General features: G+C 32.5%; 1 protein-coding gene and 1 long non-coding RNA gene across 6 annotated transcripts in view; one reads left to right on the plus strand and one right to left on the minus strand.

Moving 5' to 3' along the window:
- LOC143304063 (uncharacterized) overlaps positions 1-24,615 on the minus strand; it is a 427,845-nt gene that overhangs the window by 12,945 nt on the left and 390,285 nt on the right. Inside the window, exons 3-6 of one of the 4 annotated variants that reach the window (XR_013060760.1) lie at positions 1,013-1,151; positions 594-639; positions 430-518; positions 102-191 (exon numbers count right to left, since the gene is read on the minus strand). This is a non-coding gene — a long non-coding RNA (uncharacterized LOC143304063). The other 3 variants (XR_013060759.1, XR_013060763.1, XR_013060762.1) reach the window with 3 other exon arrangements.
- LOC143304060 (uncharacterized) lies at positions 1,063-4,518 on the plus strand. Of its 2 annotated transcripts, none has more exons than XM_076626391.1 (4): positions 1,063-1,121; positions 1,988-2,112; positions 2,586-3,044; positions 3,262-4,518. In XM_076626391.1, the coding sequence occupies exons 2-4, from the start codon at positions 2,027-2,029 to the stop codon at positions 3,350-3,352; spliced, it is 636 nt and encodes a 211-aa protein (XP_076482506.1). In that variant the 5' UTR covers positions 1,063-1,121; positions 1,988-2,026; the 3' UTR covers positions 3,353-4,518. The 2 variants fall into 2 exon arrangements, with proteins under 2 accessions (XP_076482506.1, XP_076482507.1); XM_076626392.1 differs by lacking the exon at positions 1,063-1,121 and adding an exon at positions 1,808-1,901.

Raw genomic sequence — 24,615 nt, forward strand, 5'->3', positions numbered from 1 at the left:
CTAAAAGGAAAAAGGGAAAATTATTATATGTGTTTCAATTATTGCTTAAATATAAAACGTGTTAACTCAATGAACAATTAACTAGTGAAAGTGAAAGTTACCTTGTGAACAAGTGATCAACATACAAGAAAGTGTACGTGCAAGTATAGGTTATGGATCGTTGTTCGTGGAACATAATGTATGACAGCTACCTAAAATAAATGAATAAATTAGTCTCAATTGTCTCAGTGCAAAATACGAGGTTACTAAGTGTTATAACTATATTGTGGATAAATCAAAAGGAAATGTGACACTGTTTTTTCGAATAATACAGATAGCGAAAACCTAAAAAAGAAAAAAAAAAGGAAAATTATCATGTGTACTCCAATTATTGTTTGAATATACAACGTGTTGATTCAATAAAATTAAAAGAGTGAAAGTGAAAGTTACCTTGTGAACAAGTAATCATCATACGAGAAGGTTCACGTGCAAAATAGGTTATGGATCTCTGTTTGCGAAACACCATGTACAACAGCCAGCTGAAAAATAAATGAACCAATTAACTTCAATTGCCTTAATGCAAAATACAACAGTACTAAATGTTATAACAATACTGTGGAAGCATTGCACTGTTCATCGAACAACACAGATGGCGGAAATCTGAAAAGAAAAGAAGTTTATTACAAGTGCTCCAATTACTGTTTGAATGTGAAACGAGCTAGTTCAACGAATAACTAAAACGGTGAAAGTGCAACTTACCTCATGAACAATTAATCACCATACAAGGAAGCGTACATGCATGAATTTCGCAGACTAACAAGAAGAAATAAAATAGTTGATAAAGTATAGAAAGCGGTTAGAAAATAATCAAGATAGATTAATTGAGAGTTAGTAATAAATGTAACCGGAGTAAAGGGATATTTGGTTATGTATTAATCTACGTAGTATTGTGATGTTAATTTGTAATGCACAATAGTGGTCGCACATACAATGCATTATATGTATATATTAAATTAAATAAATTAAACACCACCTTTATGACCACAGATATAAGACGATTGAAGGCATTCGTAGTAGAAGGCAGCCGTAGTAAGTATCCAAGGCATATCAAAGAATCGGATGATGTTGCGGGAACGATCCAGGTAAGTGATGCAGCAACGAAAGAGTAGAATCTGAAGAATTACAGACAGTGTTAATCTAACAAGTAGATTTTAATCACTAATAAAGAAACCAATTCATATCATACACAAAATAATAGCAAATAGCAAGTACATGCAATAATAAATTAATAGGGAAAATAAGAAAGGTTAATAAACACAGGAATAGGTTAGAAATTAATCAAGATAGACTAACTAAATATTAACAACATGACTGAACTCGGTGCAAAAGAATAAAGTTACGCTACACAAAATATCTGGTAACACAATACACAAAAAACATTAACTAAATTAAACAAGACTTATATAAATGCAAGTCACGTATAATCAAAACAATGACTATCGAAATTCGATAACAATACAATCCATGCTATCACATTAAGGTAGCACACGGTATTGACACACACAATATCATGAAACACAAAACAATATTACAAAAACATTACTAAGTAAAATTATAGTGATTAACAATTAATTAACTATTTCAACGACACGCTACTGTTGACATTAAACCAACGCCATACCAAAGATACACGCGAGCGGCCATGTTGAAAAATTCGTCGCGCTCAAATACAAATAATAGCCAATAGAATGTAATACAGCATCATAATAGTTATGTTAGGTACTAATAAAAAAAAAAAAACAACAACAAAAAAAGGGGAGAGAGTTAAGGAAAATACATATAATAAATAACAACTAACATAATCATAACATATTATATATATTATATTATATACAGAGATACAGTATTCATACAAGGAACAGGTCCGAATGAAACATATATATATAAAAAAAAAAAAGAAAAAAAAATATATAATACATATATTTACTATTTTTGTATGTGTGTATAGAACTGATGGCGAATTCATCAACCATTCTCTGAACGACGGATGGAAGAACATGTAGATGTTGTCCAGACGTTTCACGAGGAATCCAGAGAGCATTTTGAATCTCTGCAGAAAATCCTTCCATGCATGTTCGTTTACAAAAATCTGACAGACATCGAAAGAATTTTTTTTTTTAGTCCAAGGAATAGCAATCCGTACCGTAGAACTGTAAAGCACCTGTACGCCACTCACGAAACCAAATACTTTTGCTATCCACCTGTAAACAAATGACATTTATAACTATGCATATAACTTTCACCTAATGTTTAACAATATATACATACACGCATGTTGTAAAGTAGGCGATATCTATTGATAATCTAAGTGACTCGTAAAATAAGTCGTCATATTTACCATTGCACGCACATATATATATATATATATATATATATATATTCAAAGACAAGCTATAATTGTAATAAAAAAAAAAATAATAATAATAAAAAAAAACAACAAAAAAAACATATAAACTTTTTTTTTATATATTAATAATAATAATAAAAAGTTATTCTTATTTCTAATAAACCCGAGAGTAAGAAACGATTTAATAAATTGTTGATAGGAAGATGAACTGCCTAGTCATCGTACTCACCCTCATCAAAATAACACACGGCCTGGTAGGATATGACTGCAATGGCAACCACCTCAATGTTACCACTATCTCTCTAAACTCCATCGGGGACTGCAGCATACAGCCTACATTGACTGAAACCCAAGATATTTATATACAATTACTTCAACTCTCAGAATTTAAATTTACCAACGTAAGGCAATGCAAGGTGCAAATAACTCGAATTGTATATTACTGTGGCATGCACTCTCACACGTCGGCAGTGCATAACGGATTCGCCGAATACCTCCATGAAACAACCGCCCAACAATGCGCAAGGATGCACCAAGACGGCACGTTTTCACTCGGACCACAAAACCTTATAGTTGGCCTAAAGGATAATGCAACAGAAACAAGATCGCTTGTCCTAGCCGGCAAGCTAACAGACGACGGCAGCTGCCAGGGAACACAGTATGTAGACCCATACTTAATTATTCGTATAATTTATTATTTATTAACTTCATTGTTCATCAAATTTATTATTCATTAGACTTAATTATTTGTTAAGCTTTGTGATAGTCTTGTATATACGCGTACATATTGTCACGTCCCGCGCTCCGCACGCGCCGTAACGAGAACAAGAAAACTATCCCATGCAAAACGCGCGAATAAAGATTTGAATGCACAGACGAACACACGGCGCTACGAAACTAAAGGAAGGATTAACAAGGCGAGGGCAACTAATAAATCCAATCAGTATAAAAAAAAATAATAAATGAAACCAGCTAACGAATTGAACGAGTTACGAACCAAACAAATAAACCGGGAAATAAGAATAACTACAAAAGGGGAAATAATTGAAACACCAGATATACATGTATATATAAATATATTTTAATCAATCAACTTGGAGAGTTACATATAAATATAAACATATATGCTAGACATGTAATGAACTAGTAAATACTAGAGTTAATGCTTATAATACTATGCAACAAATACAATATTATCAATTTGTTACGACCGTTCGCGGAGAGACGCGGTCGCGAGGAAAACGCGTCAGCGAGAGGCGTAAATTCTCGCTACGATTCGGTGAATCGACGCCGCGAAGTAGTCGTTTCCCTGTTTCGATTAAGATAACAGAGGTGGTTAAATGAATATGACACAGTAGTAAGTTATATTTCACCGTTTATTCCAACAACTTATAACGAAGACAGTTACGCTGATGCGTATGTACGAGATGAGCGAGTGACTGATCTGCGGGTGTGTATACCCGGTGGAAGGATGTTGACCGTTCGAAGGATGTAAAATCAGTACTGTACTGGGAGACGATGATGTGTCGGAGGAAAGCTAAGGATGGGTGTGTCTAGCGCACGGGACCATCGGATTTGTTGGTGCCGATGTTATTTAGGAGAGTGAGGGAATAGGCTTCGTTTCTAATTGGTTAAACGAAGGATCTTAACCGCCCTCGAGAAAAAGTGGTTAGTGGGAGGACAATTGCAGCGTACGTGCGAAAAACCAACTTTCCTTAGTTAAGCCGTGGTAGACAATAGTCTTTGGAAATTCTTCCGAACCAGATGTTTGTTTTGTTTGAAGGACCTTTCCTAGGAAATCTATGAGATTTATGGAAGGTCCTTGAAACTATGGAGGATACGCTGCGAGTATCCGAAGACATCTGGTTGCCACATTGCCCGCGGTGTGTGGCCTCGGCTAGGTAGAGTGTTACGCGACGTAACACAATTTATGAAATATAAGTATATACGAAGTTAAGACTTAATAATCAAACGAATACATAAAACATACAATATTGTATTATTAAAGAAATAAAAGTTACATTGTCAGAAACATATATATATGTGTGCGCATTCTGTTAAACAGATACATACTTGAAACTAGCCTACATTCCGGTAAAGAATTATAAAATAAGAACTACGTTACGAAACATGCATGTCTGTATGTATACATATATAAATTATATTAATGTATGCTCTTTCTACATTATTGATTCAAATCAACAATCTAAGATACATACTTAAAACTAGCCTACGTTCCGGTAAAGAGTTATAAAATAAGAACTACGCTACGAAACATGCATGTCTCTATACAAACATATAAAAATCTATATTCTAAACTACTACTAATCTATGTGCATTCTACAATCTAAGATACATATTTAAAACTAGCCTACATGCCGGTAAAACATTATAAAATAAGAATTTGATTATGAAACATGCATGTCTCTATATAAACATATAAATAATCTATTTTTCTAAACTACTACTAATCTATGTGCATTCTACAATCTAAGATACATACTTAAAACTAGCCTACATACCGGTAAAACATTATAAAATAAGAATTTGATTATGAAACATGCATGTCTCTATATAAACATATAAATAATCTATTTTTCTAAACTAAAACTACTATTAATAATCTACAAAAGAAATAGAACACACAACGCAACACTTGGGACTAAGCGACAACCTGTCGATAGCCCAAACGCTCAAAATAATTAACACCGCAACGATTCGAGGAATTGCATACAGAAATTCTATCATCAAACACAATTATGTAAACACACATTAAACGCACAATAATCTAGAAACAAAACCTTCAATACTATGTTGTCACAATACAAGATATATATGTATATATGAAATCAAATGATTGACACATAACCTCAAATACACAACACTATATCACTAAAGAATCTGAATGAAAATCACTTTGCCAGAAATATATACATATATACGTGTGCGTGTGCGTGTTCTATCTTATTAAAAGAAATTAATATAAAACAAATAATTAACATTTCATATCGTATGAACACTATACGGGCAAGAGAAATAGGCATATAAATACGTATATACATATATATATATGTACGTGTGAGTGCATATGTTTATATTATCGAATGCTCTATAAAATAAACTACTCGAAACAATAAATAACGCGATCAAAGAATTACAAAACATTAGCTATACTGAAGTAACACACAACATAAACATATATATATACGTATATTCACACGAGATATACTACTGTCACTTTAAAATAATGTTAATAAATAAATGTTCTGATTGCGGTAGAATAAGGAAAAACGAGCGACAGACGAAAATTTACTTCGATATCAAACAAAACTAAAGACCCGCCACTAAAACTTTACTGATGACATTTATGAGCAGCCATGTTGGATTTATACGCGTCATGGCGACAGGAATATTAGGGATTAATGGAAGTCAGGCCCGAGAAACAAATCATGAAAACACATTGTTAACACTTTTCTTTAATAAATTTTGTGCGCAACTACAAATGTATAAAAAATATATATATATATGTCGGAGATGAAAGGAAAGCCGAAGCCTTTCCTTGGAAATTTTGGGAACATCCTCTAGTACCTTAGCCTAGATTTTATTATAGTTGTAATTGCTTAAGATTTGTAATAAGCGAGATTGGGTTCGAGGTGACAATCGGTCGCTGGACGTAGCCACGGTCACGGGATGGATGTTTTATCTAACGGAGGTCTGGAGTGGTTGTATGTGTTTTCCGAGAAATGTGGTTGTGGCGGCATGCGGCCTCGAGAGCGGGCCTAGCCACGTGTGATGTTGCCTCGGAGGTGCCGATGCAATGGGACATACATTGTATTAGTAATCAAAACTCCAGGCAGAAACTGCCTAGCAACGGCGTTTGGAACCTTCTCGATGCTTCCAAACGGGTATAGAAAACAAAATGCAATCGTACAGGGAGAAAAATCTCCACGAGGCTGGCATTCTTGCGATTGCCTTGGAGAGTGATTCATCGAGCATTTTCGACGATCGCATTTGCGTCTAAGTTAGTTTCGCTTAGTAAGGAGTTATCCCGGTGACCGTGGATTCGTTTGAACTCAAACATTGCTAATAGTATTATTTAATTTAATTATTCGTAGATCGTATTATTCATTAGGCTTAGTGTTTGTTAGACTTATTATTAGTTGCACTTATTATTTGTTAAGCTTAGTGATAGACCTGTATATACGTGTAAATAAAATCTCGGCTTTGTGAAACGATGGCTAGTCCACATGAAGAGTCGTCGCGCGCCCAAAATTCGAATCGTAATCCGACATATATATTGGAAAAGCAAGTGGAGGAGCTGAAGAGAGAAATGAAAGAGGAAAGGGAAAGAAGGGAAAGAAGGGAAAGAGAGACAGACAGAGAGAAAGGAGAGTGGGAATGGGAAAAGAAAGAATTATTGGGTAGAATCAGAAGAATTGGAGAGGATCAGGACAGGACAGAGAGAGAGAGGAAAGAAGAAGAAACATAGTAATCAAGGGAGTGGACTGGAACGAAGGAAGCAATGAAGAGACAGTAAAGGAGTTCATAAACGAAAAAATGAGGATAGGGGCAGAAGTAGAAAAAGCACATATGATAAAGGTGGGGTGGGGGGGGCAAGAACACAATAATAGTGGCAACGATGAAATCAATGGAGGAAAAAATAAGGATAATGAAGGAGAAAAGCAAATGGGAAAAGGGTGTATACATGGACGATGATCTGACAAAAAAAGAAACGGATGGGAAGCAACACATAAGAAGGGTAGCCAGAGAAAGAATGGAACAAGGCGAATATGTAAGGACAGGATACAAGAAACTAACAATAGAAAACAAATGGTACAGGTGGAACCAAAACGAAGAGAGGCTGGAGGAAGAAAGAAAGAGAGGGGAAGGAAAATGAAAAAAGAGGAACAGGAGGGGGGACTACTATGGGGATGAAAACGTGCTTCTGAAATGTAGCAGGGCTAATAAGTAAGGACAAAAGAGAAAAGTTAAAATATAGACTACCCAAAGAATTCGACTGGAAATGCAGGGCAGCAATGACAGTAAGGAAAAAAGGAAGAGCAAAGGGAAGAATAACAACGGGTATAAATAAAAACCTAAGAGAAATAGGATATAAAGGAATTAGTGATAATATAGTTGGAAGAAAAATAATATACAATTACAAGACGTATAGGATAATGATGGATTATAATCAAGATACATAAGGGACATGGAAAAAAATAGAGGAAAGAGTAGACGGAAGAGAAGAGGAAGTGGTGATGATCATCGGCGGAGACTGGAACGCAAGAACGGGAGAAGAGGGAGGGTCGATAAACGAGGACGTAGGGAAAGAAAAAAACAGACGATCAAAAGACAAGACAATAAACATGGAAGGAAGAACACTGCTAAAGATAATCAATGGCAGCGATAAAGAAGGAGAGGAGCGGACCTATATTGGCGAGAGAGGAAACTCAGTAATAGACTATGTGATTGGCAATCAGGAGGCGACAGAAGAAATAATTTACATGAAAATAGGAAAAAGAACAGAGTCAGGCCACATGCCGTTAGAAATAGAAATAGGGGGGGGGCGGAATTACAAAGAAAATGAGGAAAAGGAAGAAGAAGAGAAGGAGAAGAGGGAATGGACAAACAAAAGTGTGGAAAAATACTTGGACGAATGTAAAGACTGGACCTGCAACGGAAGAACAGTAGCGGAAATGTGGACAGAAATCAACAAGAAGATAAACGAAGCAATGCAAAAGAAGAAAGTAAAGATAAGGAATAGAAAGAGAGGAAAAGAGAGTAAAAGAGAGATGAGAAGGAAGGTGACAAAGTTTATGAAAGGAAAATACAGTAGAGAAGCTCTTATGGAGGAAAAAAGGCATTCAAATAGAGGTGCAAACAAAGAAAGGAAAGATACGAAGAAGAAGAAATGGTGAAAATCAAGAAGATCAAAACAGAACAAGAAGCGTGGAAATACATAAATAAATACAGAAGAAGAAGAGAGAATATAGATGAAGATTATATGAAATAAGCGAGGAAGAGTGGAAAAATCATTTTATGGAAATTTTAGAAGGAACAGAGCACAAAGAGGGCAGGAAAAAAGAGGAGCATCGAGCAGAAGAGAAAATAATGGAGGAGAGAGAAGATAATATATAGAGAAGGAAGAGGTGATATAGAAACTAAGAAACTTGAAGGAGAAGAAAGCAATGGGGGAAGGCGGGTTAGAAAATGAAGTATGGAAGTATGCACCGAAGGAAGTGGGTGAAGCGTTATGGGCTCTGTTAAGGAAAATATGGAATGGGGTGGGGATAGCAGAAGATTGGAAAAAAGGAGCAAATATGTCCGATATATAAAAAGAGGGACAAGAGAGCAGGGAAGGGTTACAGAAAAGTAACATTAATGGATACAGCATACAAGATCTGTGCAGGGATACTGCACGAACGACTGGAGGCAGAGATTGAAAACAAACTGAAAGAGAGCCAATTCGGATTCAGAAAAGAAAGACGCGGTATTTGTGATAAACCATATCATAGACAAACAGTTGAGTAGAGAAAAAGAAAAACTACATGCCTGCTTTGCGGACTTAAAAGCGGCGTTCGACAGGCTAAACAGAAAGAAATTGGAGGAGAAAATGAGAAAAATGGGGATTAACGAAAACTTGCCCAGAAGGATTAAAGAGATATACGCAGAAACAAAGAATGTGGTAAGAATTAAGAATAACAACACAAAAGAATTTTGTACAGTGAGGGGAGTCAGACAAGGATGCCCGTTGAGCCCTACGTTATTTAACATCTACGTGGCGGGGCTGGAAGAAGAATTAAGGAAAGGACAAGTCGGGGGGGGCATAGTGGCAGGAGAAAGAAAGGTATGGTCATTGACATATGCAGACGATATTGTGCTGATGGCTGATAGAGAGGAGAAGCTAAAGGAAATGCTAAAGAGATTCGAAATATTTTTAAAGGAAACCGAATTGGAACTGAGCACGAAAAAGGCCAAGAGTGTAGTTTTCGAAAAAAACGAAAGAACAAGAGGAGACAAAGAAAATGGAAATGGGGAGAACGAGAATTAGAAGAAGTGGACGAGATAAGATACCTAGGGTACATACTACTGAAAAAACGGTAGTGATGAGAAACACATAGAAGACAGGAAAAAGAGAGCAAGAATAGCAATGAAGAAAACATGGAGCGTGGAAGAAAAAGTTTCCAAACAGGACAACAAGAGGAGAATGAAGATGTTTGGAACGCTGGTAGAGAACGTGGCGCTGTTTGGAGCATAGGTATGAGGCTGGAACATGGAAGAAAGGCTGGATAGAATACAAAGAAGATATGTGAAATGGAGCTTAGGTTTAGATATGACAACACCGAATTATATATCGATGGAAGAATGTAAGCTAACAGAAATCAAAGAAAAAGTATTAGGAAGAGCAGCAAGGTATGAAGGGAAAGCCATAGAGTCAAAAAAGGAACTAGTAAAGAAGTGCATAAAGGAAAGAGAGAGAAACTGGGGAAATGGCCAATAACGGAAAAGAGCAAGAAAGAGAAAGAAGGGACTAGAAAGGATGAGAAATGGAGGGACACAGATGGAAGTAAGAGAAGAGCAAGAAAAGATGACACTAGACCAAATTATAGAAGAAAGGAGAAAGAGAGAAGCAGAAGAGAGGGGGGAAAGGATAAGGGAATCAAAATATGACAAACATTATAGAAAAATCGCCAAAGAAGAGTTAGCAAAATACTTAGAAGGGAGGATGAAGTGGAAGGACAGAAAAATATTAGCAAGATTCAGATGTGGAAACGAGACTAAATCAAGGGAATACTGGAAAGAAGAGGGAGAAAAAAGATGCAACCTATGTAAAAAGAAAGAAGAAGACCTGAGACACGTAATAGAAGAATGAGAAATAACAGGAGAACCAAGGGACACAGAAAATAATAATAATAATAATGATAATGATAATGATAATGATAATGATGATGATGATGATGATAATAATAATAATAATAATAATAATAATGATGATGATGATGATGATGATGATGATGATGATGATGATGATGATGATGATGATGATGATGATGATAATGATAGTTATCCTTACTCATCCTCAATTATTAACAAATCACACACCCATACATTCTAATTAAAACGTTAAAAACCTTCCTTATTTTATTTTGTTTTTTTTTATTATGGGTAATAGCACAGAAATCCCCATGCTATAGTAATTAGCAAATGATACAAAAATGTAAGTATTTGTAGAAACAAATAAGAACGTTTAATAAAGGAAAAATTAAAAAGAAAATGATAGATACTTCTACCTCTCAGAGGGATCAAGCAAAAGGACCAAACGCATCGAGATCTACAGTAAGACACGGTAAACCGGCCTATCCTGTTCAATATCCATGTTTAGTGTCCTATTATAAATGTATGGCATGAACAAGAACGGCAATCAAAATAATAAATCAGCAATAGCATTCGTAAATGATATGTTAATTACATCAGAAACAATAAACCGTGACAAATAAAAATCCAGCTGCAAGACCTAGTCAAGAAAGTAGAAAATTACGCTTTCCAACACGGAAGCTAAGAATCTACACCCATAAATGTGAAACAATCTCGTTCAGTCCATATATTTCAAAAACTTCCAAAGCAAAGTACGACGTGAGAATAAATTCGAAAATATTCTTCCATACAACTGAAAATATCAACGGAAAATTTTCCGATGCAAACAAAGTTAGATGCTTCGGAGTCCATCTAAACTTCGGGTTAAATCACAACGACAACATAAAGACACAGTTATAGAAAGCAGATAAATTCTTCTTATACCTCATAAGACTACCTTACTCGAAAGATTCGCACAGATCAATAAAACTTCACTGCTACAAAACACTAATTAGACCAACCATTCTAATGTATGGTCGTTAAATCTGTTTCAATGTAAGTGTCAACGCCACGGAAAAATTAAGAATCATTGAAAGAAAATACATCACAGCATGTTTAGGAATATATAGATTGCCAGAATTGAAATTTAGCAAATATAGCAAATCACAAGCTATACGAAGAGCCCAAATTAATCCATATCGATTCTTCATTCTTAAATTAGTCAGACCACTGGTCAAAGATACACAAAATAATCACAAACTTCATCGTCGCCCACAATCTATAGTCAAACCCGTTATACCATAAACACGTTCAAAAAACAGGTTATTTCCCCCCGGAATCCTTCACCTGTTTAGATAGCGTGAAATTAATCCAAAACAATAATAACTTAGCATTATTCTATCACTACAGCAGAAACGTAATAATAAAAAATACTGTACGATAGCGACATAGACCATAAGGATAGCAATATAAGACTTATGTATAAATTGTCAACCGTAGATTTAAGTAAGACACTCAAAGACAATAAAGATAAAAATAAATAAGACAATAAAGATAAATAACCACCGTAGAAAATTAAATTATAGCAATAAGAAAACCGTATGTTTAGTTAGTAAATGAACCAAAGATTGTAAGCAAAGATCACAAAAGAACAATGCAAATGTCACGTAAACTTGAGGGTTAGAATATAAAATAAAATAGCTGAGTCGTAACACAACTATTAATTTTGTTTTCATTAATCTTTATTATGAATTCAGCAATCACAATGAAATACACACTGAATTAACACACACAAATCACAATTCACTCCAATCACCTTATGTAAAACCTAGTTACACTGATACGTTAAGTACGCGACTGTTATAAGGATAGAGACCGGTAAAGATATGTTGACTATTCTAAGGATACGGAATAAGTGAAGTTTTACTGACGATACTGTGTCTGGGGAAAGCTAGGGATGGGTGTGTCTAAGGACACGGGACTATCGGACTTGTTGATGATAATTTTGGTTAAGGAAGTGAGGGTAGTAGACATCTTTCTCCGATTGGATAATAAGACGGTTGGTGGACCAGGAAGGGTTTTAGCCGCCCTCGTGAGAAAGTTGCTAACGCAACATAGCAGACGCGAGGAAAACCTACTTTCCCTGTTAACCCGTAGTAAACAATAAACGTAAAAGGAAATCTAAGACAAGAGATACTCGCTTGGCCTGAAGGACCTTAACTATGAAAATTCCAAGACCCCTGGTGGGTACTTAGGACTACTGAGGGCACGCGCCAAGGATGTGCAGACATCTGGGCGCCATCCTGCCCGCGGTGTGTGGCCTGGTCTCTGATGTGAATTGACGTTATACAAACACAGTTAAATTAAGAAAATGTTCCCTGCGATTGTGTAATCATATATACGTAATTATATATCTCATACGTTTATTCTCTTTCTTCCCCCTCCTAAAATGTCAGCGATCCATAATACAATATCGGGCCTCCCTATACTAGTTTGTAAGTTCATAGTCTAAGGAATGGTTACATTGTAAGTCAATAAATGGTAGTATGAAGTGCAACGTTTATGTGAGCACCTATACTAGGCGTACATTACGCAAACATTAAAAACTTCCCACAAGCTGAGACCCTCAACTCATAAATCAAATTCTTTTTATTTTTGATTCATTGTAGTAAATGAAATCATTTACCAACATATTTGTCACACTTTTCTCATTCAGATAAGACCAAGCACGATATAATTTGGAGCATATTTGCTTACCGAGTAAATGATAATTAAATACATATCAATAAGTAAATCTAACATCACAAATATATTAGTAAAAGTTTAATTTTGGAAAAGTTAGAAATAAAAAAGTTTTACTTTTGATTCAGCACATAGATACATTGTCTCCGCGCTATCTGCCACTGGACCATATTACACCACCACAAAATATCCCGAAGTTCTTGTTGGACTCAACGGGTATAACATCGCATATACTTTGCATATTTACTGCATAGGCCTCCGCAGTTTATTTAATTTTTTATAATCATTGTAACAAAAGTTAGTGTTATAATTTCATTTTATTGCAGCATAAGTCCAGTTTTTGTGTGTGCAATAAAATATTGTTATACTACTATCACCAGGAACGATGTGTAAAAGTACACTTACAAGAAAAGATAAAAATTTATTTCACAGTTATACTTAAATGTGGCATAAAGAGTAATATGTGAAAGAAAATTTCAGAAACATTGATTTCCAGAATTATTTCATTACTTTCCACATACAGTTGTCAATATCCACAGTTGGCTGAATCCCACATGTAGAGTGTAATAAAAGAAGAACAAGACAATACGATAAAATGTTGTAAGAAACAAGAAATTCTAACAGTGAAATAAATAAAAAAACAGAAAAAGATAAAACAGATAATAGGAAACTACAACGGAACAAAGAAAGCTCAAGAAAGTAGACAGTTACAACTAAAATGGCAGAAGAAAGAAACACAAGAGGAAAATTAGAAAAACACATCATAAACAGCAAAATGGCAACAAAAGACAAAGAATAGATAACAACAAGTATAAACAAAGGAAATATAGTTGTGAACACAGGGAATAAAGGCATGAAATTTGAAATCCTGAAAAAGATAGATATGTTTAGGGAAATGAGAAATTTTTTTTTTTTTTATTTATTTGTTGAAATTACAATCAATTCTCGCGTTGAGAAGAAATGAGAAATATGAAAGACAAATTAAAGGAGATAAGAAAGGCAAATAATATATTTAGTTACACCTAATACAAGATGTTAAGCTAGAGAAAAATAACAGGAGATAAGGAAATAAAATGGATAGAAAAAAGAAGAAAACTTGAAACTACAAGATAAGATAGATGAACTCGAAGGGATGACGATAAATTAAAAGTGATAAATGAAGCGGAATATATTCAAGAGATAAAAACAAAACACCATTAAAAGCTGTAACAGTTATACCTTCAGACCAGAAGAATAAGATGAGAGTATAAGTAAATGAAAAGATATGGAACATTCAAGGACATTAGATATAGCATTGCAAAGAAAGGACAAGATCATACATGATCTATCACAAACGCTATCATACTTTGAGAAAAATATATTTTTTATCTTTCTTAAAATCCTTTTTAAGAAGGAAAAATGATTTGAAACAAGAACAAAAGAAACTTTCAATCATTTTTCTTGCCTTAAATCGCAGTGTAAAAATAAAGATGAAAATTTGGGGAAATTAGGATTACATCAACATGGATTTTAGCAACAGGTTTGGAACCATGCAGGATCTTAATCCTACTACAGAATTTATCATCAATACTTTTGCGACATAAATTCCTGAAGATGGATTTCTAATATCTTCATTGGAATTTTGTAAATTTCTATCAGAATAAAATATCCAAAATTAAAGCTAGTGGTTTGTTGAATGACTTGACATATCTCATAGCTGTGTATCCTTATATTCTAGAATGAAGCTGATAAAAAATAAACAGTGTTCAATGTTATAGCGGATTGTAAAGACAATACAATGAACGAGCATACCTTGTTGTCGCGAATTGAAACGTTGCTCGTCACCGTGTGTGTCTGATTTGACGTGCAAGACATTTCCTTGCGGAAGTTGACCCTCTAGTTGTTGGCGCGAGGTTCGCCGCTAACGGTTGCTGCGATGCTGATGATGATGTGATCATGTGGCACTGTATGATTTACTGCTGTATCTCTGTTCACTTGATCGTCCAATGCTCGTGATCCGGCTCGAAGGACCAAATGTTACGACCGTTCGCGTAGAGACGCGATCGCGAGGGAAACGTGTGACCGGGAGACGTAAATTTTTGCTACGATTATGATAATCGACGCCGCGAATTAGTCGTTCCCCTGTTTCGTTTAGAATAACAGAGATAGTTCAAATGATTTTAACTTTGAATTAACACGGTTAATATAAACGTGCACATTTAACGATATTTAAAGTTATAATGAATACGTCACAAATGATTTAACGATGATACAATTAGTTTGTTACAGTAATTTGACCCGATTTTATGATATTTCTCGATGTATTCGTTAGACTAAGCGACTTTGATTTTATTCGTCTGAACCTTTCGATGCATCCCGTTTGAATTCTCATTTGCCACTGACTGCCCTTCCATTTTGTCCTTTGTCTTCTCTGAGATACGACCCCCACTACGCTCGGATCACGCCACCGTTCGCGCCTATGATCACGTATATCAGCTTCTTTCTTTATGCGGATAAAATAACGCACCGAAGGCGAATAGATGTTTCTGGAACTCGCTGCTTGACGACAACTATGCGTTTATCGCTACTTTGTGTATATCTCGACGGTCGTGTAAGACGATCTGTTTGCGACGGTTAGGAACACGGCCTATAGTAAGCCTTGGGGCGTAATAAACGGAGAGAATAGAATAATCTACAGGATTATCAACGGTGAAGTATATAAATATACTAACGACTCAGAAAACATAATTGAAGCGAGTTGCTTAGATATGAAATTATTGTTAATAACTAAAAGAATAATAGTACAAGTTAGATTAGCAGAAAGACAAACGTGATTGTGCAGTGAGTCTAGGAAACAGGATAAAATATAAAACAAATAAAAATGGAATATGCAATACGTCCTATCCAAGAAGATTGGATACCAACTAATGCATAATAAAAGAATGTCCGCAATATTTGGAATTAAGAACAAAATTCTTAAAATAAACAACCACCATCTTTATGAACAGAGAAAATTGATTATTGAGACTAAAGAATTTTATTAAGAAACAACATGACGCTCAGAGCATAATAACTGAAGTTATAATAACCCTAAAATTAATTTTAATAAAAATTTAATAAAAAATTTTAATTCAAATCAAAATGTAGTATATTTAAGAATTTATGAGTTATAATAAATTTAATTTTTTAATAATTATATTTTAATATTAATTTGAAAGAGGATTCAAAAGTAAAATTAATAAATTAATTAATTTGAAAATAGTTTTGAAAAGTGTACAAATTGCCCGTCAATTTCATTTGTGGAATAAGTCGTAACATAGTAAAAATATTGGAAAATGTTTTTAGATAAAAAATTAGTTTTTATAATATTTCATTTTTAATGAAAATTATTTAAATTGAATTTTTTTTTAAATAATAAATTTAATATTTTAGTTTAAAATTTATTAAATTATATTTTTGTAAAGTTGTATAATAAATAATTGTTAAAGTAATAATTTATGAAATAATATAATGATTTATAGATTTAGTAATGTGAATGAAATTTTAAAGAATTAAATAAGTAAAATAAATTTTGTACCTTTTGTATCAGGGTTAATTAATATAATTTAATAATTTTATTATTCTCGAAAGAAAAAGAGAAATATATAATTATGTTTTTGTTGAATAAAAAATTATAATATATATTTAGAAATTAAATGTTAATCGATTATTTTTATATCTAGTTTTTTTTTTAAATGAATTTAATTTATATATAAAAAATATAAAAAATTTATTTTATAATTTTTTTTATTTTTATATAAAAAATTTATGGGATAATCTATAAATTTAAATATATAATTAAATTATTATTATTATTTAAAAATTTATATTATAATTATATTGATTCAGTAATAATTTTTATTAATAAATACTTAATAATTTAATGATTTTATTTTAAAAATTTAAGAAATTTATATAAAATTGAATAATATATATGTCGGAGATGAAAGAACAGCGGAGCCTTTGGAATTTTGGATAATCCCGCAACATTGTAACCTAGAGTCTACTATAGCTGTAATTGAACAATTGTAGTTATTCAACCCGATTGTAATTGTTCGAGAGTCGTGATAATGAGCTTGGGCTCGAGGCGACAGTCAGTCGCCGAACGTAGCCGCGGTCACGGGATGAACGTTTTGCCTAACAAGGTATGGAGTAATTCTATAGCTCTCCTTAAAAGAAATATTCGGGGCGACACGAGACAATAAACATTCCAACGGTTTCTGTCCCGTGGCTCGTCACGTGCAGACCCTATTCTTCGAGTAAGATGATTGCCAGATGTCGATGCGTCTCCGCAGGACATGTTCGGCTAGCCCGAGAGCCCGTTATAAATCTTAAGGTTTAGTTAACTAAAGTCCTTCAAACAGACAAACAGTCTTTGTCCCAACTACGGGAAGATAGGGGAGACATATTTTTCAACTAGTGGCGTCTCCCACTAGCAACTTTCCCTCGAGGGCGGCTAACATCCTTTTCTAACCACCGATATGGAGATTGACCAATTAGCAGCAACGCCAATTTCCCTTACTTTCTGAACGAAGGCTTTTCTCGACGAATCCGATGATCTCGTGTCCTTAGACACACCTCATTATAGTTTTCCTCTGTGGCATCATCGGGACAGGAAAGGCATTCTCGCTCGCGATCTCATCGATGAAAGGAGTAACCCTTTACGACCAGTGAATATTACGCGTCCGACTTAGATTTTGTGAGCACGTTCATCTATCATCCCGTCGACCGCGGATTCGTTATTGAACCTAGGATCATTGTCATTAGTTTCTCGAGCACCTAACTACCGCGGTTACTTGTCCGGTTCTATAATAATCGTATTTGCACTAGTCAATGTCTTCTCCATTGCATAACGACAACGTGTAACCCAAACGAAGATTCGTTTCACGCCCCTAACCCTAATTCTAATGTGCGCTCCGACATATATATATTTATTAAAAAAAAATAATTTATAATTTATTTAAATTAAGTATAATGATTATATTAGTAATATTTTATGTTTAAAATTTTTATTTTTTAATAAATTCTGAAATATATATATATATAAGGAATTAGGCAAATTAAATATATTCACCTGTTTATCAAAAACATGGCTTATTGATTTTAATTTTAAGTCTATCTGCCCAATGATTTAATTATTTAATGGCTGCAGTATAATTGACTGTACAAAGGTAGCATAATCAATTGTTTTTTAATTAAAAACTAGAATGAAAGAATTAATGAGATATATACTGTCTCATATATATATAATTAATTTAAATTTTTAGTAAAAATGCTAAAATATATTTATGGGACGATAAGACCCTATAGAATTTTATATTTATATATATTAGATTTAAAATTTTTTAAATATAAATATTTAATTGGGAGGATTAGTAAATTTATAAAACTTTATTTTAAATATAAACTTTAATTAAAGAATAATTAATGATCTTGTATTATAAATTAAAAGAATAAATTACCTTAGGGATAACAGCGTAATATCTTTTTAAAGATCATATTAATAAAGATGATTGCGACCTCGATGTTGAATTAAGATAAATTTTAAATGCAGAAGTTTAATAATTAAGTCTGTTCGACTTTTAAAATCTTACATGATTTGAGTTCAAATCGACGTGAGTCAGATTGGTTTCTATCTATAAAAATAAATAAATTATTTGTACGAAAGGACTATAATTTTTAATTAAATTATATTATTAATTTTAATTAATAATTTTGATTATATTAGCAAATTAGTGCATTAAATTTAGAATTTAAATAAATTATAATAAAATTATAATATATAATAATTTTTTTTTAATTTTTTATTAATAATACTTATAATTTTGATTAGAGTGGCTTTTTTAAACTTTATTTGAGCGTAAAATATTAGGTTATATTCAATTACGAAAAGGTCCAAATAAATTAATAATTAAAGGTTTATTTCAACCTTTTAGAGATGCTTTAAAATTGATATCAAAGGAATTTTTTTTTTTAAATTTTAATAGTTTATATTTATATAGTCCAATAATTATATTTTTTTATCATTAATATTATGATTTATTTATCCTTGAATATATTCTTTTTTTTTATTGATTATAGAATTATTTTTTTAATATTAATTTTGAGATTAATGTTTATCCAATTATAATAATTGGTTGAGTGTCTTTATGTAATTATTCAATTTTAGGTTCATTACGTTCAGTTTCTCAAATAATTTCATTTGAAATTTTATTATTTTTGGTTTTTTTTTTACTAATAATTTTAATTGAGAATTATTCTTTATTTATATTTATAAAATTTCAATATAATAGATATATATATATATTTTTTTATATATCCTTTATATATTATTTTTATAATTAGAGCATTAATTGATTTAAATCGAGTTCCATTTGATTTGATTGAAGGTGAATCAGAATTAGTTTCTGGATTTAATGTTGAATATTATAGAAGATTATTTGTATTAATTTTTTTATCTGAATATTCAAATGTTATATTTATAAGATTATTATTAACAATAATGTTTTTTGGATTAAATTGATGATCATTTAGTTTTATTTTAGTTTATTTATTTCATTTAATTTTATTAATTATAATTCGTGGTGTATTACCTCGTATTCGATATGATAACTTAATAATAATATGTTGGTTTGAATTATTAGTGTTAATTTTAATATATTTAATATTAATTTATTTAATAAAAGAATTTATTGTTTTGATAGTATTTTAATTTGTATTAAAAAAAATATTTAATTTTTAATAAAATTTTTTTATAATAAATTATAATTAATTTTAAATTAATTTTATTAATTTAAAAATTATAAAAATTTATATGTATATATATATAGATTAAGTTTTTAATTATTATATTTAAATATATAAAAGTTTGTTTATATAAATTTAATTAATTAAAAAATTAATTTTTATTAAATTTATATATATATATAAATAAATTATTTAATGTTTATTTATTGATTTCTAATTAATATTATTAATTTAAAAATTAATTTTATTTTAAAAATTATATTTAAATATGTGTGTGTGTGTATTTTATATATATATTTAAATATGTGTGTATATTAATAAATTTGTATGTATTTATATAAATATATTAATATTATTAGTAAGTTTGTGTTTATATATATATATATGTCGGAGATGAAAGAACACCGGAGTCTGTAACTGAACAATTGTAGTTATTCAATCCGATTGTAATTGTTCGAGAGTTGTGATAATGAGCTTGGGCTCGAGGCGACAGTCAGTCGCCGAACGCAGCCGCGGTCACGGGACGAACGCTTTGCCTAGCAAAGGTATGGAGTAATCCTATAGCTCTCCTTAAAGGAAATATTCGTGGCGACACGCGACAGTAAACATTCCAACGGTTTCTGTCCCCTGGCTCGCCACACGCAGACCCTATTCTTCGAGTAAGATGATTGCCAGATGTCGATGCGTCTCCGCAGTACATGTTCGGCTAGCCCGAGGGCCCGTTATAAATCTTAAGATTTAGTCAACTAAAGTCCTTCAAACAGACAAACAGTCTTTGTCCCAACTACGGGAAAATAGGGGAGACCTATTTTTCAACGAACGGCGTCTCCAACTAGCAACATTCCCTCGAGGGCGGCCAGCATCTTTTTCTAACCACCGATATGGAGATTGACCAATTAGCAGCAACGCCAATTTCCCTTACTTTCTGAACGAAGGCTTTTCTCGACGAATCCGATGATCTCGTGTCCTTAGACACACCCCATTATAGTTTTCCTCTGTGGCATCATCGGGACGGGAAAGGCATTCTTGTTCGCGATCTCACTGATGAAAGGAGTAACCCTTTACGACCAGTGAATATCACGCATCCGACTTAGATTTTGTGAGTACGTTCATCTATCATCCCGTCGACCGCGGATTCGTTATTGAACCTAGGATCATTGTCATTAGTTTCTCGAGTGCCTAACTACCACGGTTACTTGTCCGGCTCTATAATAATCGTATTTGCACTAGTCAATGTCTTCTCTATTGCATAACGACAACGTGTAACCCAAACGAAGATTCGTTTCACGCCCCTAACCCTAATTCTAATGTCCGCTCCGACATATATAAATATAAATAAGTAAATTTGTGTGTGTATTTAAATATATTAAATATATATATATAAATTTATGTGTATTTAAATTTTAAAATATTTATATATATATATTTATAGATATATGTATATAAATTAAATTTTTTATTTTTTATGTTTAATTTATTTATAGGTTTCATTAAATAAATTATAAATTTATTAGATAAATTTAAAATTAAAAAGAATGTAAATATAATTAATTTTGATTTAAATTAAATAAATTGTTTATGTTTAATAATTATAATAATTTAACTATATAATTAAATTTTAGTTTATAATTAGATAATTGTTTATTTAAAGTTAATGGAAAATTTTATTTCTATAATATGATTTCAAGTCATATACTTATTCAAGTTCATTAACTAATTTTTTTTTTTAATAATATATCTCAAATATTATTTATAAAAAATGATAAAATTAAATATATAAAATATAATGATGTAAATAATATATTTAAATTTGTATATGGATATTCAATTATTTGTTTTCCTAATCAAGTAAGTATAATAATCGTTAAGAATCAGCCGATGTTATTTGCAAATTGTCAGTTGTTGTTATCTGTTTAATAAACATTATTGGTTAAATATCACCTAGTGTACTTCAGTACCTATTACACCATTCCACCTCATATTCAAGAGATAAAAACAAAACACCATTAAAAGCTGTAACAGTTATACCTTCAGACCAGAAGAATAAGATGAGAGTATAAGTAAATGAAAAGATATGGAACATTTAAGGACACTAGATATAGCATTGCAAAGAAAGGACAAGATCATACATGATCTATCACAAACGCTATCATACTTTGAGAAAAATATATTTTTTATCTTTCTTAAAATCCTTTTAAGAAGGAAAAATGATTTGAAACAAGAACAAAAGAAACTTTCAATCATTTTTCTTGCCTTAAATCGCAGTGTAAAAATAAAGATGAAAAAAATATTATAGCGGATTGTAAAGACAATACAATGAACGAGCATACCTTGTTGTCGCGAATTGAAACGTTGCTCGTCACCGTGTGTGTCTGATTTGACGTGCAAGACATTTCCTTGCGGAAGTTGACCCTCTAGTTGTTGGCGCGAGGTTCGCCGCTAACGGTTGCTGCGATGCTGATGATGATGTGATCATGTGGCACTGTATGATTTACTGCTGTATCTCTGTTCACTTGATCGTCCAATGCTCGTGATCCGGCTCGAAGGACCAAATGTTACGACCGTTCGCGTAGAGACGCGATCGCGAGGGAAACGTGTGACCGGGAGACGTAAATTTTTGCTACGATTATGATAATCGACGCCGCGAATTAGTCGTTCCCCTGTTTCGTTTAGAATAACAGAGATAGTTCAAATGATTTTAACTTTGAATTAACACGGTTAATATAAACGTGCATATTTAACGATATTTAAAGTTATAATGAATACGTCACAAATGATTTAACGATGATACAATTAGTTTGTTACAGTAATTTGACCCGATTTTATGATATTTCTCGATGTATTCGTTAGACTAAGCGACTTTGATTTTATTCGTCTGAACCTTTCGATGCATCCCGTTTGAATTCTCATTTGCCACTGACTGCCCTTCCATTTTGTCCTTTGTCTTCTCTGAGATACGACCCCCACTACGCTCGGATCACGCCACCGTTCGCGCCTATGATCACGTATACCAGCTTCTTTATGCGGATAAAATAACGCACCGAAGGCGAATAGATGTTTCTGGAACTCGCTGCTTGACGACAACTATGCGTTTATCGCTACTTTGTGTATATCTCGACGGTCGTGTAAGACGATCTGTTTGCGACGGTTAGGAACACGGCCTATAGTAAGCCTTGGGGCGTAATAAACGGAGAGAATAGAATAATCTACAGGATTATCAACGGTGAAGTATATAAATATACTAACGACTCAGAAAACATAATTGAAGCGAGTTGCTTAGATATGAAATTATTGTTAATAACTAAAAGAATAATAGTACAAGTTAGATTAGCAGAGAGACAAACGTGATTGTGCAGTGAGTCTAGGAAACAGGATAAAATATAAAACAAATAAAAATGGAATATGCAATACGTCCTATCCAAGAAGATTGGATACCAACTAATGCATAATAAAAGAATGTCCGCAATATTTGGAATTAAGAACAAAATTCTTAAAATAAACAACCACCATCTTTATGAACAGAGAAAATTGATTATTGAGACTAAAGAATTTTATTAAGAAACAACATGACGCTCAGAGCATAATAACTGAAGTTATAATAACCTGAGCACAACTCAAAAACTTAGCTATGACCCTTTTGTAATAACTAACAAACAAACATTTCAAACTTAATTAATTATAAACAAGCTACAGATAATTTGAAGTTGGATATGAACAAGCTTAATAACAAAATTAAATAAATAGAATTTTTCTTATTTAAATGCGACAGTTCGTATTACAAAACAAATTTTGTTCAGGAATAAGGTTTTCTGAAAATTTCCAGCAAAAATTTTTGCAAAAATTTCCTAAAGGAATTATAACCTATGAGATAAATGAAATAAAAATACAAAAACCAACTGATATTAAAAGAAGAATGATTATTTTACAAGATAATATGAAACTGTGTAAGGGATTACATATGTAACATATTGTCCCGATGTACACATATCTGCGAAGCGACTTACTACCCTGTATATTCCAGAAACTTCTTAGTTTGCCCCAGCCTTAGCAATTTGAAACTATTTTATTAAAATTAAGAATTTTCCACATTAGATCGAACGCACTTCTAATAGGTACCAAACAGTATATATATATATATAGCAAGATTTTACATATCTCTAAATTATTCACAGAAAATTAATACGGCACATAATTAGACTTCGGATTGTAAATATTAAGAATAAATAACCGATACAGTCTCACAAAAATAGAAGGATAAAGATAGAGATAAGGGATCAAAAACAACAGTTATTTTTCAAATTTGTATGAAAAGCCCTTAAGAAAATAAGTTCCTCCTTAAATTGAAAACAGTTATATGTATAGAAATCAAACTTGCGATAAAAGTAAAAAAGATAGAAAATAAGAAAATTGTATTTGTTTTTATGACTCACTTTTACATGTATTATAATTTCCACCGCTATTTTATCATAGAACGCTATTTTCAAACGCGAATTGTTCCAACTCGATAGTCCCTTGCTTTACTGTAAACGGAAAATTCTTTCGTGTTCTCAACCAAATTTATCAAATTCCAGCAATGACACATGCTATGTGATTGTCAGTAGAACATGGAGAAATGTTTCCAGTAAAGTTTCGAGCGACTTATCGGCGATTTTCAGGAGACACGACGCGACGATATCGCGTGTACAGTGCTTCTATCGGTGTTGATGCGCTTTAATACATAGTGCAAGAGAACACTAATAAGATTTCCCAGTGGGCCTGTAAATCCTTATAGATCACTCAAAAATATATCATATTGTTTGTTTCAACTACTAGCAATTTAAAACGTCGTCTACATATATTTAGAAAGTTAGCAAAGACATATATTTGTT

This window comes from Bombus vancouverensis, chromosome 18 (assembly GCF_051014615.1).
Source record: "Bombus vancouverensis nearcticus chromosome 18, iyBomVanc1_principal, whole genome shotgun sequence".
In the NCBI taxonomy this organism is placed as follows: Eukaryota; Metazoa; Arthropoda; class Insecta; order Hymenoptera; family Apidae; genus Bombus; species Bombus vancouverensis.

Coding starts and splice junctions, on each gene's coding strand:
- LOC143304060 (XM_076626391.1), top strand. CDS start 2,027: ATGGAAGAACATGTAGATGTTGTCCAGACGTTTCACGAGGAATCCAGA. Junction 2,113..2,585: donor CAGAAAATCCTTCCATGCAT/GTTCGTTTACAA, acceptor AATTGTTGATAG/GAAGATGAACTGCCTAGTCA. Junction 3,045..3,261: donor GGCAGCTGCCAGGGAACACA/GTATGTAGACCC, acceptor TTGAATGCACAG/ACGAACACACGGCGCTACGA.